At 43.4% G+C, this 14,775-nt stretch overlaps 1 protein-coding gene across 1 annotated transcript in view; it reads right to left on the reverse strand.

Annotated features, from left to right (window-relative positions):
* The window catches only part of pard3ba (par-3 family cell polarity regulator beta a), a gene marked incomplete in the record, with an annotated part of 136,360 nt that overhangs the window by 41,777 nt on the left and 79,808 nt on the right, over positions 1-14,775 (reverse strand). Inside the window, 2 exon segments of the mRNA XM_035678052.1 lie at positions 10,802-11,006; positions 11,974-12,189. Coding sequence (XP_035533945.1) covers positions 10,802-11,006; positions 11,974-12,189 — 421 coding nt within the window.

Consider the following 14,775-nt stretch of genomic DNA (forward strand, 5'->3'; position numbering starts at 1 on the left):
GGGGGGGGGGGGGGGAGTTCTCCAAATAACAGTCTGTGGCCGGTCAATAGATTTTTTTTAACTATATCTAAGGTGATAAATAAATGATCGGACAAGCCACATGGTCTCAACACTTGAATGACTAATAAACAGAACACAGAGTTTTCTTGCCACAGGCTTGATACGTTCTAAGGAAAGAAGAAGGCGGCAAACAGCCCAGAGCAAGTGAGAAAACTGGCCAAATATCCTGTTTGCCTTGGAAAATGAATGAGCGCAAGACAGAGAGGTAAAAAAGAAGCAGAGTGGGTGAAAGAGAAAAGACTGCAAAAAAAAAGGGAAAAGAGAATGAGTAAGTAAGAAAAAGGGAATTAAATGAGCAAGCCATAAAACGTGTGAATGTGTGAATCTGCCTTGGAGAATAAATGAGAGACGCTAAGAATAAGAAACAGCCGGAGAAAGAAAGAGAGAAAGAAAAAGTGAAAGAAAAGAAGAGAGAAGGATGGGTGAGGCAAAGCTCCCGTGAAAGTGCAGCTCGGCTGGGGAGGAGTAAGGAGCTTAGGAATATATAGAAGCAATGCTGCTGCGTTCAGAGGCACAGGGAGAACAGTTAATCAGCCAAGCAGAAATGTTATCGCAGTAATTAGATTGCTCTGTATGTATTTGGAGAAGAGCGCGCATATCCCAGTAGAGTTTGCAGTGAAGAGAGAAAAGAGGGAGACAGATAGAGGGAGGGTGAAAGGGAAACAAACTGAGGAGGAAGACTGAGAGAGAAATGGGAGACACACAGAGAGAGAGATTAACACTATAGAGAGTTGTGATGTAACACGGTGCCTCCTTCTCCTGTTCTGGCAACCTGGCGCTGCTTCGCGGTGAGACTAGTCGGAAAATATTTCAGGCTTGAAATAGACAGAATAGCATTCACGGCAAAAAATAGACAACAAGCGCTCTTTAAAATTGGTGTGGTTTCTTGGTGGAACTGAGGATCAGGCTACAAGTAGCCTGTCACCCAACAACAAGGTCAAGCCAGGCCACTGAAAACCCCTGTTGGGACTGACGGCACCATCAGCCAATCCCGGGCCTATTCGCGGGGGAAAATGGCCCCGCCTTTGTTCGATAATGAAAACAGCCAGCAGGTCCTGAGTTTTCCCCACCGGGCATAATTAAATCTATTTATCTGACTTCTTCTCCATATGCCCTGCGCCGCATACGGGCAATTTGGCCCAAATCAGCTTCCATTAATGGCTAATATTAGCAGTGATAGGAGTGGAAAAAGAAGGAGAGTGGGTGAGAGAGAGACAGAGAGAAAACTGCAGCTAAGAAAGATCCACCCAATGCTAATCGGAGTTAAAACAGCTCCACTTAGGATGTATTAATAATGTAGGGAGGAAGATGCGAGTGGAGGATTCATCGGTTAGCTCTTATTTTCATATCTAATTCTTGACTCAATTTCACAGGAAAAGAAAGAACCCCCTGACCGAGCCCAAGTGGCTTCTGCATGAGAAGATTTTCAACACTGTGTTGCCTGTGCAGTAAACAACCTTGCTGCAAATATATGATGATCAAAAGGGGAAAGAATCATTTTAATTTCCTTTTTAAATGACTGTAATTTAACACCTGGAGGAGGCAAGATGGAGGCAGGCGGACAGGTATGAATGCACAGCAGGTTGTTCTCAGGGGAACAGCGAGCAGAAATCTTTTCTTAATCAACGCCTGGCCAGTCCCCCGAGCCCCGATGGCTCAGCCAGACAAAAGAGAGAGGGATGGAGGGATGAGAGAAAAAAGGGAGAGGTGCCAGGAAAGTACACAGGAAAAGGTAGGTAAATGAGAAGAAGAAACAAAGAAAAGGAGGCAGGAAGGAGGGGGACGGGGGAAGAGGGGGTGAGAGAAAGGAAAGGAAGGGAGGAGGAGGGAGAGAAACAGAAGGGGAATGTGGGGATGCATGACAGACAACAGGAAAGTTAAAGGGGAGGAAAGAGGTGAAGAAAAAGGGAAAAAAAGGGAGGGAAATGCAGAATAAAGTGAAAGAGAGGAAGACTGAGATCAAGGGATGGAAGCAATAAATGACAAGGAGAGGGTACTGAGAAAGAGAAAAAACAGACATGAAAGGGGAGAGAAAGGGAAGAAAACAGAGAGAGGAGCAAAGTACTGCAGAAAAGGAGGGAGAGGAGAAGGAGAGGCTTTTTTTTTTTTCGACAGCGGGAGTTGCCAGAGCGCCGCGCCGTCCAGGGGCCGCCTGGTGAAATATGGGCTTCCCTTTAATTGTTTGCATTCTGATATGTGGCATATTTTAGCGATTCCACACAAAATCCGTCGCCCCCGGCAATTTGTCTTGTCTTTTCTCTTCCCTTCCCACTTCTGTCAGGGAAGCCATTAATATTAAACGATACCACTGGGCTACACCCCTCATTCTCACACCCTGCCACGGTGGAAGGCTGTTTGTATGTTGTCTCTGTGTGCGTATATAAAGTACATACAGTCCAAGCAAGCATCTGGAACTGGGTGGCAGCTACAGTGAGGGTGGTGGATAATTCAGTGTAACAGGGTAATGTCATTTCTCAGTGATCCTAGCACCACAAATAAAGTTTCATCCAAATTCACTGTATTGGCAGAAATCCCAGAGGCACGTATCTAAAAAAGAAAACCTGGGCAAATAAAACCAAAACTATGTGAGTGGCACTGGTGGAAAGCTATCCGTGTTCAAAATGTACGGCCTTAATTAGCATTTTTTGTCTTTTTCCTTTAACACTCAGTGCATATTAATGTGTGGAGAATTAATGTGCATGCATGCATTTTAATACATGTTGGATAATTTGGATCCAGTGAGATTAGGAGGTTCTAATGCGAGTGAATAAAATAAAAATGTTTTGATACCCTGAGTGTTGGTATTTTTACTTCTGAATAACTCTGTGAACTAACTAACTTCTTTTTTTTTTAAATTCTTAACATTTTCCCAGCTGGAGGCTAGGGAAAAGGCTAGGTCACCGTGGCTCCAGATGAGAGCCATTGGCAGACTGGGAAAGGTTAGACTCTTGGCTCCTCCGGCCCTCTACACATCCTCAGACAAGAAACACTTAACCTTCTCCGTCTGGAAAGCCGAGGTCACGCTCTGTGTGTGTTTTAGTGGGAGATGCGTGAGGGGGCAAGGAAAAACACAAGGCGAGTGGGAGCGTCTGTGTGTGTTCTTGCATGTGTGCGACATTAGTGGATCTTAAATGACAGAGGAAGTCCATCCATCACTTGTGGCATGAAGATGACTGGATAGGACATAACATCCATTGGAGGTGTAATCGCTTCCTGGCGCCCCCGTGCTCTGAGTGTATGTGTGTGCACGAGTACGTAAGAGCAAATGCTAATTGGTCGTGACTGTTTCCTGTGGCCACATGAATACCTTTAATTGGCCGGTGAGTGATAGGCAGTCGGCTGCCGAAATGCCGCTGAGCTGTCTGGCCGATACGGATGTGTCTGCACTTCAAACCGTCCGCCCCTCGGGGTCAATCCAAATGTCATAACTCGATAGGAATTGATGGATCGTGAAACTGATCAACACAAATGGAAGTCTCAGCTCATGGCCTCATTTGATAATTACCTTATGGACAATAATTCACTGTACAAATGTGGGTATCATGTTCCTCAGCGGGATGACTCACAGACGTTACCGGTAGAAATAAAAATGAAGGGTTTCATTCCTAAATGAGATCTCTGCCATTTGAGAAATGTGACAACTACTCTGGTGAAATGATTGCTGGCAAAACTCTAGAGAACATTATCGAGTGATTAGCTTTCTGAAGATTGCTCCTTACATAACAGAGGATGTAAATCAGTATTAAACATTAAGGAAGATAGAATACGGATAGATAATTTGGCAGACTAAACAAGAATAATTTAAAAGTTATAGACCTTGTAACTCCAAAACTTCCTAGGAAACTCTGGAAGGAGGAGGTAAACAAGCTGTTTAGAAGCCTATGAATAAAGTAATTAATTCTTCAACTGCTCCGGTGGAGCTACTTCACGGTCAAACTGCGGAGGAGTGAGTCGGCATCCCTGCATCAGCCATCCCCCCTCCCCGCTGAACGCTGGAGCTGTAAATAAGAGAGAGCTCTGAGCCAAACGGTGTGGTTGAAGAAGAGGAGGGGAGGCAGGTGTAGCCAGGGCATGAAAGACAAGGAACATAAAAGGCTTTCGTGTGAGAAGAGAGGGGGAATTTCAAGGGGATGGCATGAGCGATGTAGAGAGCGAGAGCGACAGAGAGGGAGAGAGAGGCAGGGGCGGGAAGGTAAGGCGGAGGCCTGTTGTGACTGCCCCTTTATCAGCTGATATATATGCATGAGGATTTCCTCATCATCTCCACTGTCAATTCCCCCTTCCCTCTGATATTTGACTGACAGCTCGCATCAACACCAATAAACCCGCACATCATTTCAGGAAAGCTGCCCATCGCGCCGGATGGAAGGTAGAAATTGAGGAAAAAAGTTAATTTGTTTTTCCGGCGGCTGCCGACGGTGATAGCGCCCGTGTTTGTTTGCCTCCATGGCAAAGTTGTAAATTAGAATTGTGCCTCAATAGCGGGTACAGGAAGCTGCTTCTGCTGTGCGAGAGCTCATTTTCAATGACTGGAAAAATACTTGGCAGCTTTTTGTATTTAGGGTGGCAGGAGTCTTGCAGGGAGCAAATTGTGCACAAATCGGAATTATGAAAAGAAAAAGGAAACAGCTGTCATTTTAGGACTTTTTTTTCCCCTCAATAAGGGGTGATTCACCGCTTGTCGTTAACAGTATTTTAATGTCACGGTACATTTCGGGGGTCGAGGAGTTTTGGTAGGAAAACTGCATTAGTAATTGTAATGGCAGATAAGCTTGCAAGTCATAATGGCTTCAAATAAAAGGGACTGGTTTTTAATAAAAAATTGAGAAAGAACATATGCAGACTGATTCACACTGCAGATTTAATGTATATCTTCACTCACGTAAATAACCCGGTCTAGGTTGCTCTAATTGCAGGTTAAAACCAGCAGCGGATGAGAGAGGTGATATTAACCCTCAGCGGGATTTGCATGATTGCCGTCTCCACTTCAATCATTCCAACCTCTGGCCAACACGTACAACAGGTTCCGCATGTGAAAGTGAATGAATACAGTCTGCGAGGCTTTGCATTCGCTGGGAACGTGCATTTAAGGCAGCCCTAATTAGTGAGCCACAGCGGTGTGTTTCATACATGTCAAGTGTTGCAAAGAAAGTGATTTGTGGTTTGCCAAATATATTATTTATGGAAAGATAAAGAGATGAATAGAGATAAAGTGAGAGGGAGCGATAATGCTTATCCACAGGAGATAGGTTTGTCCTGTGTGCAAAATGTATGGCCTTATGCATATTTTACAAGAGAGAATACTAACATTAATAAATACTCTCTTGGAGACTCCACTCTATCACTGCAGCTAACCGCCCTTAAATGCCTTAAATGAGATGGCGGATCAAAGAAATCCACCTGCAGTGCATTAACCAATGGTGGGATTAGGTAATGCACCTCCAATTTACCCCCATCACAGCTTAGAGTCACAGCTAAGACACCCGCACAAACATGTCGGAGGGATTTTGGTATGCCTACCAACACTTCTGACAACCCGGGCACGATCAAATAGTCGTATACATCCATCCTTCCTTCCTCCCTTCCTTTCCTTTCTTTGTGTTAATGCAGGTCTTATGTGTTGAAAGTCACAATCTGTGGCGCTGTCAAGGTCTGTTGCAGTACACCACATTCACTGTTATAAACACCCATTACCGAGTTTGATCTCTTCCAGGGATATTCTCTGATGCACGGGAAATAATAACTGTGTACGAAAAGAACACAAATGACAGAAACTTCACAAAGACTAAATTCCAAGGTGCGATGCGCCTTGTGCTTGTTTAATTAGCAGGAGCTCTCTGGGACCTCGCAGAGCTCATATTAGCACGCTTAATTGTAGAAAATCTTGAACTTGTGTGAATTCAAGCGGTACTTTGGAGCTCATTTTGTCTGATATAGCCTGGTTAAATCAATAGTTCATTCAAGGAAATAGAGAAATTAATAGGGAAAGAAACACTCAAGTGCAGACGGCTGAGTGGAGTGATGACAAGAAAGATAGCAGAAGGAAGTTAAGAAGGACACAAAGGAAATGTGAAGTTAGGAAGAAAGGAAATGAAGACATTTCAGGACAAACAGAGGAGAGGGAGCTCATCATGAAACTAAAAGAGTAACGGAGCAAGGGATCACGGAAAGGGAGTGAGGAGGCGGAGTGCACAATAACAGCAGTAATCAATCAGAAATCATCTTGCAGCGGGCCCCTCCAGTTTGACAACGAGGCTTTGGTTCTGTAGAGTACAGCCCACCAGTGACTACCTTTCAACCCTGCACATCCTGCTGCTCTGCGATAGGATAAGAGCGGAACCGACGGCGCTAATTGGCTTGCTTCCCTGTCGGATTTCTCCAGCGCTGCAAACAGAGGAGTGGGGGAGAGGATATATCATGTTGTATGTGGATTTGTAAACAGCGGATCAAAACCCCCGGCTTTCATGTCCCTTAAATTGGCGGAGGGGGTGTTGGTTGAGCTGTCACGCCGGGGCGCGTGCTGATAGCGACGGCTAAACATTGATCCTGACTGACTGAGTGACTGACGGGACGCTGGGACAGACGGGATGTGTCAGTGCCCAGCAGGTCTGGTGGGGGCAGTTGAGCAATGACAAACCCGGTGATTGGTGACACACACTCGAAAGCAGATGGAGTAATAAAGGACGTACAAATACACACAGCTTCACCAGTCGGCGGCACGTCGGATGTCACCTGGGAGCGACACTGGCTCGATGACACAACCAGAGGATGTTAGTCACAAGCTGTATCCTTCAAACCCTGACCTTCTGATTAAGTCACGTTGGATCAAACCATAATATGTCTAATCCTCGCAAAAACAAGAAGTATGAGCTGAAGCATAAGCTGTACACACTATGATTAACGCCAAGATCAACTTCCCAAGGACGAGAAACTTGTAAAAATATCACTTTGTGGTATAGAGCACAAGGAGCCTTTATTTTTGGATAAAATAATATTGTTGGCAAAGGTTTTATTAAAGTCAGAAAGTGTAATGTAAATATCCTTGTTTGATAAAGACATCTGAAACCCCTGACCAGGTTATCCTCTTTGTTCTACAGAGTATGCGGATGTGGCAGCGGCACTGAGAGAAAACAGCAGAGCAGCCGGAGTTCCAGTGTTAGTCTTTCTGCGGTCTGTCAGTGGCGCGGCCCCCGAGGCTACGTTCCAGGCAAAGATTTCACTGCTGTCTGCTGAATACAGACAAGACAGGCAGTCAACCTCTACTGAGGAAGGTCTGAAGGGCACCGCCATTTGTCTTGGCTTATTTAGCAATCAGGGAGACGAGACGCGGACTGGGGCTTCGAGAGCCTGGTGATGAAAAAAGGGGGAGAAGACGCATCGGAAGGCCATCGCACTCACAGAGCAGGGACGCGAAAAGAGCGAGAGAGAACAACACTTGACTAATCATTACCCAAAAAGAAATCTCCACCACCAGCGGCTCTTGTGCAATTGTTCACTTGCACACAGTTAAAACCGGGATGCTCAGAAAGTAGTTGCATCTAAATTTATGAGGATGTTTTTTTGAAATTCGGAAATTTGCAACTAATCCTAAAATGTAGCACCTATAAAATCACGTTCTGCCTCGCCCTACTCAAAGTCACATCTGAATTATGAGCAGAGTTCTGACCCAGATTTACACTCCGATTAGGCTAATTAGAGTCATTTGTAATGACTGCTGGATAGGTTTAGCAAGTTTGATATCAATTGGACTAAATGGTATGTGTGTCAGCTTTGACCTTTTATATCCATACATTATCCATCCCTAATGTTTGACCTTTAATTGAAGCGCTTTTATTATGGAAGAATGTAACACTCTCCATGCTGGTGCTGAGGTAGGATGATACTGTATGCAAAGATAGGAAACGATGCTCTTCGTACAAAAGAGGATCACAAAAGGATTTAGCAAAAAAAAAAAAAAAAATGTTCCCACAACAAATATGTGATCTCCAAAGGTCACCTTATAGCCAGCTGTTCGCAACGCACTGCCGCCAAAAACAACTTGTTCTTCAAATACTGGCGCAGCTTAACTAAATATTTATGGCCGCTGAAAGGACAGGGCCGACTTCCAACATTTGTTGTGCTAGCTGCTGTTGCACACACTTTCATTGCGGAGGTAAATTGAGGTCATATGTTTATAATTTGCCCTTTTCCTAATGCTGCCATTGGAGTAAAATAACATTTGAGAGCTGCAATTAGATTGAACCGCGCAATACTCCAGCAAATTAAGTCATATTTCAAGTTCAATAACGATCAAGCTGGCCAGATAAAGGCCAGAGAGAGAAAGGGAGCTGGAGTGTGGTGCAACAATCTGGAAGCTTTTTTTTTTTTTACAAGGCTTAGTTCTATTGTTGAGTTAGAAAAGCACTCAGCGTCTGTGCCTGGATGAACAGTGGGCTGGATGTGAGCATCTCTGACTATTGTTGCCAATTCAAAAGGCTGACACCGCAATGAGAATGAGGAGGTGTGTGACTGCGTGCCACTACATGCAAAACACATATGTATAAAATGCAGAGAAGGGAGCCTGGGATAGACACTATGGCTGTGCCCGAATCAGAGTTTTCCAAATTGCAACTGATTTGCCAGACTGGTGGGATTCTTTATTTTAAGTTCCTTCATATTCACACATATTAGGTTTCAAATTTTACTTGCAAGACTCCACACGGTCAAAGAAATAAAAAGTTCAGTCGTAAAATCTTAAGTTGGGCTGCAACTAATCATCATTTTATCATTTTCCTAATTAATTGATTAGTTGTTTGGTCAATAAAATGTCAGAAAATGTTGATCAGTGTTTCCCAAAGCCCAAGGTGACTTCCTCAAATGTCTTGTTTTGTCCCCAACCCAAAGATAGTCAGTTTACTGTCACAAAGGACTAAAGAAACTAGAAAATATTCACATTTGAGAAGCTGAAATCAGAGAATCTGGACATCTGTTCTTTAAAAAAATCAATTAATCAGTTATCAAAATAGTTGGTAACTAATCGATTAAAATACTAAGCATTGCTGCTGTAATCTTAAAGCGGAGTGTCTCAGTCTCCTGTGTGGCCCCCTTTGCCCCATTTCCAACACAATTAGTTTTACAACGAGGTCATTTTCAGACACAATTAAGTCTGTAAAACTTTGTAGCCAGCTGTGCTGTTATCCTGCGTTTCTTTGTGTAATGGCACAGCAATAAAAAAAAAAAACGTCTGATGTTCCGACTGCCAACATGAGGTTCGAGTTGGTGGCTCTTTGACTGACTCATCAATCTGTGGAGGGCCTCAAAAAGACAAGTTCCTTTGATCACTGTACAAGTTAGTAATCCTTTTACAGCCAGAAAGGGGGGACTTGGAAATGGAAAGAGTATAAAAAGGAGGAGAGAAACAAAAATTCCAGTTCCAACATATAAAAAGACAAATGAGAAAAGGTACTTATACTTGTGGAGTATAGATGCAGAGAATTCCTTCCAAACATATAAACACAATCTGTCACACAGCTAGCAGTGTCAGCCTCTACATATTTGCCTGTTTCTGCTGGAAAGAAACAGCAGAAGCTTTATGCTTGCAGTAACTGGAACTATTTAAGATGCCACAAGACAAAGACGAGTTCATTTTTCATACTGGGGAAATCAAGAGTTAAGGCGAAGTGGATTTTAGCTCTAGGTTTGCACTCAACTACAGTCTCTCTGACACACATGTTCCCGTATGCAACCCTGGTTCTGTGTGCATGTGTGTCCTTCATCTTGCCCTTCTCATCCCTGCCCTACTCTCCGCCACCGGCCTAACCATGTGAACATCTCTTCCATTACCGCCCTTGACACTGTGGCCAATTGGATTCTTATCTGCCATCTGTAGGCCGACGCTCAGCCTGCGCTATCTCTCGCCACAGCCTAATTGAATCTCAAGTGTTGGAAGTGCAGTGATACACTGACCACACCGTGTCACTGCCAATAGATAAGGGCTGCTGTTGGAGGATTGGACCGTCACAATCACGATGGGGACGCGTTGATAAAGGGGTGACAAGCGGTTTGGGTTGGTACTGTGTCGGTGGGACTTTACTTGGATTGAGAGATAATGGATACCCTCCATTACTGGGAAGGTTGTGTTCATATCCAATAATCCTATATCCCATAATCCTGCTGTGCTCAGTGGGTAATTTGTTGAAACCTAACCAGGGGAAAGTAGGGCATGGTGCTGCTGATTTCCATCGATTTCTACATAAAACCTAGATTTTACTGTTTACAGGAGGGATTGCATCTGATATTTTGGTTCATTTGCTGCCACAAAAATGCTTATGTGGGTCTACGGTGTTCTAAAACCAGGTAAACCAACCTGAACCTGCGCTACACCGTGAGAGAAAAGTTAAATAACCGATCCTCCTCTGAAAATGACTTCAGTTTTGACACAAAAACAAAAGGAATCACAGTTTTGTTGATGCTCCAGAGAAACCTCAGGGTTTTGGAGTAGTGATGAACCACAAGCCTCATTACCTGCTCTGTTTTAGCTCACATTTTTCTTGTTAAGCAGGTGACCTTTTCAATTTAGAGAATCAAGGCACTGGCGTGGCAGCCTTTGGAGCTGCTTTGCTTAATTTATCATCGGCTAACCAATCAGAAAGAGTCACCTTGATGCTAGAAAGTTTAAAGTTAACCAGCAAACAACAAAACTTTAAAGTTAAAAAACTTGTGATGATTTTTGGAGGTCAAAGTATTAAAGGATGTCTCCTACCTTAAGAGGCCAAATCCTTTCTTTTTGGTCTTCTTCTCCAGATCCTCGGCAGAATCATCTGTTTTCTTCTTCCCTTTGCTCTTTTTCTCCTTCTTTTTCGGTTTGGTTTTCTTCTTCTTCTTCCCGTCCTCTGCGTCCAGGTCCTGGCGAGAGGAGCTGCTGACGGGCGTTTCGTGACCGGAGCTGTGCTCTGACAGGTCGTCGTCTGAGGAGGAATGAACAGTTCGGGCAGTTAGACACGGGTGTGCAAGAGGTCGTGGTGTATGTAGAGAGACAAATGGAATACTCATAAATGCAGCTGCATGTATTACATTTATCATTTCATTCGGTATGCGTGTACGTTTCAGTGCGCTGTTGAGACATCTGCTCAGTGAGTCTTCTATTAGTCAGCCTTTCTCCCAGTGCAGGGGGGCTAGCCAGAGGCAAGTCTCTACACCTGGATGAGCTTCTAACAGCAGTCGTATCCAGTTTCTTATGTTGAATTTTTACCTACATGCAAAAGCCAACCCAAAAGAAAACAAAAGCTGTAGTTAAAATAATTTTCATTTAATAGTTTCATGTTTGATTTAAAGTAACAGAACACAGATTTAGGTGGCCTGCTAAAGAAATAAATCTGTGCTAAATTTAACTCCTATAATTGTATAATAAGTCTGACTTCTCATCCATTGCCACTGTAGATGGGTAATTCTTCACACTCCAGATGTCTCTAAACATCGTTAGTCAACTCACTCATTTCAGCAAACACTGGGGATCATTTCCTCAGTAATCACACAAGCTCAACATCCAACATGTCTGCGGGCTCACAAGGTAGTGCATTCAAAATATGCTGCTCTAAGATATAAAGTTGCTCCTCCTAAAATGCTGAGTGGATAAAATCATGTAGCATTTCATTAAGGTACTTAGGCTAAGCACTGTCCCTTGGCAGGCCTCTGGCTCTTCTTGAGTGCCAGTGTGTTATAGCCTAAGGGATGTGCATTGGCAGTGTAGTGTCTCATTTAAAATGGATACAATGTCTAGGAAGGAATCCTATATTAGAGCACAGTGACAGTCATACATTAAAAAGGACAGCTCTGTCTCTTCTTTTTGGCTTCTACAAGTTCACAATTTTACATTTCTTTTAAAACTGTCTAAACCAGTATTTCTGTTTTTAAAATGCGAGGGAGAAGCCTTACCATCTTCAGAAGGTCCATCGTAGGATTTGTCGATGGCGTTGCGGAAACTCTGGTTGCATCCCCGACCTCGGACCATGTGCGGCCGCGGGCGGTGAAACGGCACCTGGGCTTGGACGCGACTCTGCTTGGCCTCCGACACGGCCGTCTGGAGACTCTCCAGGGAGCTGGACTTCCAGAGGCCCAGGGTCGGGCCCAGCGCTCCGCCGGCTGAAGGCTCTGATAGACAAAAGAGACGGGAGAGGGTGGGAGGGCCTGTGAGTGACGAGGTGGATGGATGTTAAACGGAGGATGAGAGGGAGGGCAGGGGAGATAAAAGAAGCCCGGCTGATGGAGGAGGAGTGAATTTCGCTCCAAAATGAGATATGCTGCCACTGATAGAATGAGACAGAATGATTTTAAGTTTTAAAGTGACTCTGGGGATTGAGATCATAGGCTTTAAGCAAAACTTACCCCACTGCTTACAAAACATTAAACCAGTACTCGTCTCCTAGCGTAATATTTCCTTATTTAAAGGGCATCTGCAATAAACTTTCTCAAATCCTAATGCTCCCTGAGATTGAACAGAGGTTAGGATCAGTTCATAAAAGAATTGCAGGAGAGTAAGAAAGAGCTGGGGAGAGAAATTTTGGAGGAGTTATGGGAGGGTGCACTGGAGTAAGTCCATATTTAATCCATTTGTGCCAGATCAGACCTTATCCAGTGTAAAGTTTGCATTGTGTCTGCTGGACCAGATCAAGGCTATCCAAAATGTATATATATATCTTACAGAAGGTGTCAGATTGTAAAGCCCCTTGAGGCAAATTTGTGATATCTGGCTCAATAAACTTGAGTAATCATTCTCTGAGAAGTCTTTCACACATGTTTTTAGTCATTCCCATCTCTTAAAAACTATTAGAGAGATCATTTCAAAACACTCCTCAAATATTTATGAGGCTCGGCTCGAGCCCCACGCTCTCATTGCAATATTTGGAGTCACTCCTCCAACACAGCTTTGAAATTAGATGTTACTGCTTCTCTGACCTTACTTGCTAGACGCCTGATTGCGATTAAATGAAAATCTCCTGCACGCCCCTCTCAGAGCCTTATGGGTCATGTATTCTGTTTTAATGTTGGAATTGGACGTTTTGTTATTTTTAAACGTGACATTTTGCAGATGTACAAAGACTGAGTCGGCTAAACACATACAAAACATTTAAGCCAGATCATTGGAGAAACTGGAAGATGAGAAAAAAGCCCTCTATGAGTATGAACTCCAGGGTTTATATTTATTTTCTTACTCCTGCTACTAGGTGAGTAATTCATTAGACATTTTACACATAAATATATTATTTAAAAGTAATGTATATGTTCATATAATGTTATAAATGGGGTTTTTATTTTGGTTTTCTATGTGTTAGCGGATGATGGCTTGTTATTGTGGTTTGATATAGCAATTTTCTAACCATACCTGACACAGTTCCCTTGTGGTACCCTCTGAATACAGAGTCACACCTAGAAGAGAATACTAATGACTTGTATGTTTTTGTATCTCACTAAACGATACGACTGAGCCTGACTCACAGTGCTTTTGTAGCCTCCTTTTTGCTGTTCTTCCTCCTCCTCTTTGGGTCTTGTGTTCTGTTTGGTCTTTGATTGTATTAGCCGCTGCATTTGATGTAATTACTTCTTGTTACTGTTTGTATGCTTTGAAATCAATAAACATATGGGGGGAAATGGCATTGAATACTGCAAATAAAAGCTCTTAAACTAGAAATGATCAAACAACACATATTTTGAAGCATGGGGTCAAGCTTTGCAGGACTAAAGATTAAAGAAAACAATTAAAGGACTTTTTCAACAGTTGTAATCGATTAATACATATTTAAATTCACACAAAATACACATTATTTGATTATATTTGTATCTATATTTATAAAGAACATATTAAAGATACAAATCTTAAGCCTTGACATTCTGGAAGAGTTAGATGTAGACTGAGTCAGCCTTTCAAACTTTGTATGGACAACACAGTATGAGATCACCTCAGCTATCAGCATCAACTCCCACACTTTCCTCCTAATGGATATGGCTTTTCTGGAATGAAGCTCAAAAACCCCAGACATATAAAGCTATGAAGATGAAATGTAGAGAAAGAGAGGGAGAGGGTGAAAAACAGCCTTGACAGAGATGGGGAGAAAGTCAGAGTCCTATAGGAGCGACATAAAGGATGGGAGAAGAAACGATGAATGAGGTGGAGTAGTACAGGGACAGGTGAGGAGCAGCAGTATGGGAACTGACAGGCTCATGCATAAGCAAAAGAGAGGCGGAATAAATGAACTGCCATCATACTGTACTCGGGTACGGCCTCCATGTCGAGAGAGGAAGAAAGGGGAGACGGAGGAGCAGGAAAGCGATGAAGGCCACAGCTGATTCAGCAGGGGATCGGAGAGTAGGGGAGGAGGCACCGGGGAAAGGCGAGATTTGGGGGAAAGCAGAGCTGTAAGGGAAAAAGAAACGGAAAAAGTGACACAAAGGAGAAAAAGTGGCAAAGTGGAAAGCGCCCTTCGCGGTGTGAGAAATTGAAGGACAGGTGACCAAGAGCTGGGTGGAGGAGAAACCTTTTCAACACAGGAAAGCAAGTAGTCTACACAGCAACCCACCCCGGTTGTATATCACAATGAAACAGTGACAAGCACTCTTCAAAGAAGTTACAGACAGGTTGCAAGCAGCGTTTTTTTCCTTTCTGAAACTTTCCTGTAGGGATGACTTTCTCGCATCATGGCACTCACTGCTTAAAACTCTCTCTTTTTTTTTTTTGTCATT

This window comes from Morone saxatilis, unplaced genomic scaffold (genome assembly GCF_004916995.1).
Source record: "Morone saxatilis isolate NCDOM2014 unplaced genomic scaffold, NCSU_SB_2.0 Contig6, whole genome shotgun sequence".
NCBI classification, from domain to species: Eukaryota; Metazoa; Chordata; class Actinopteri; family Moronidae; genus Morone; species Morone saxatilis.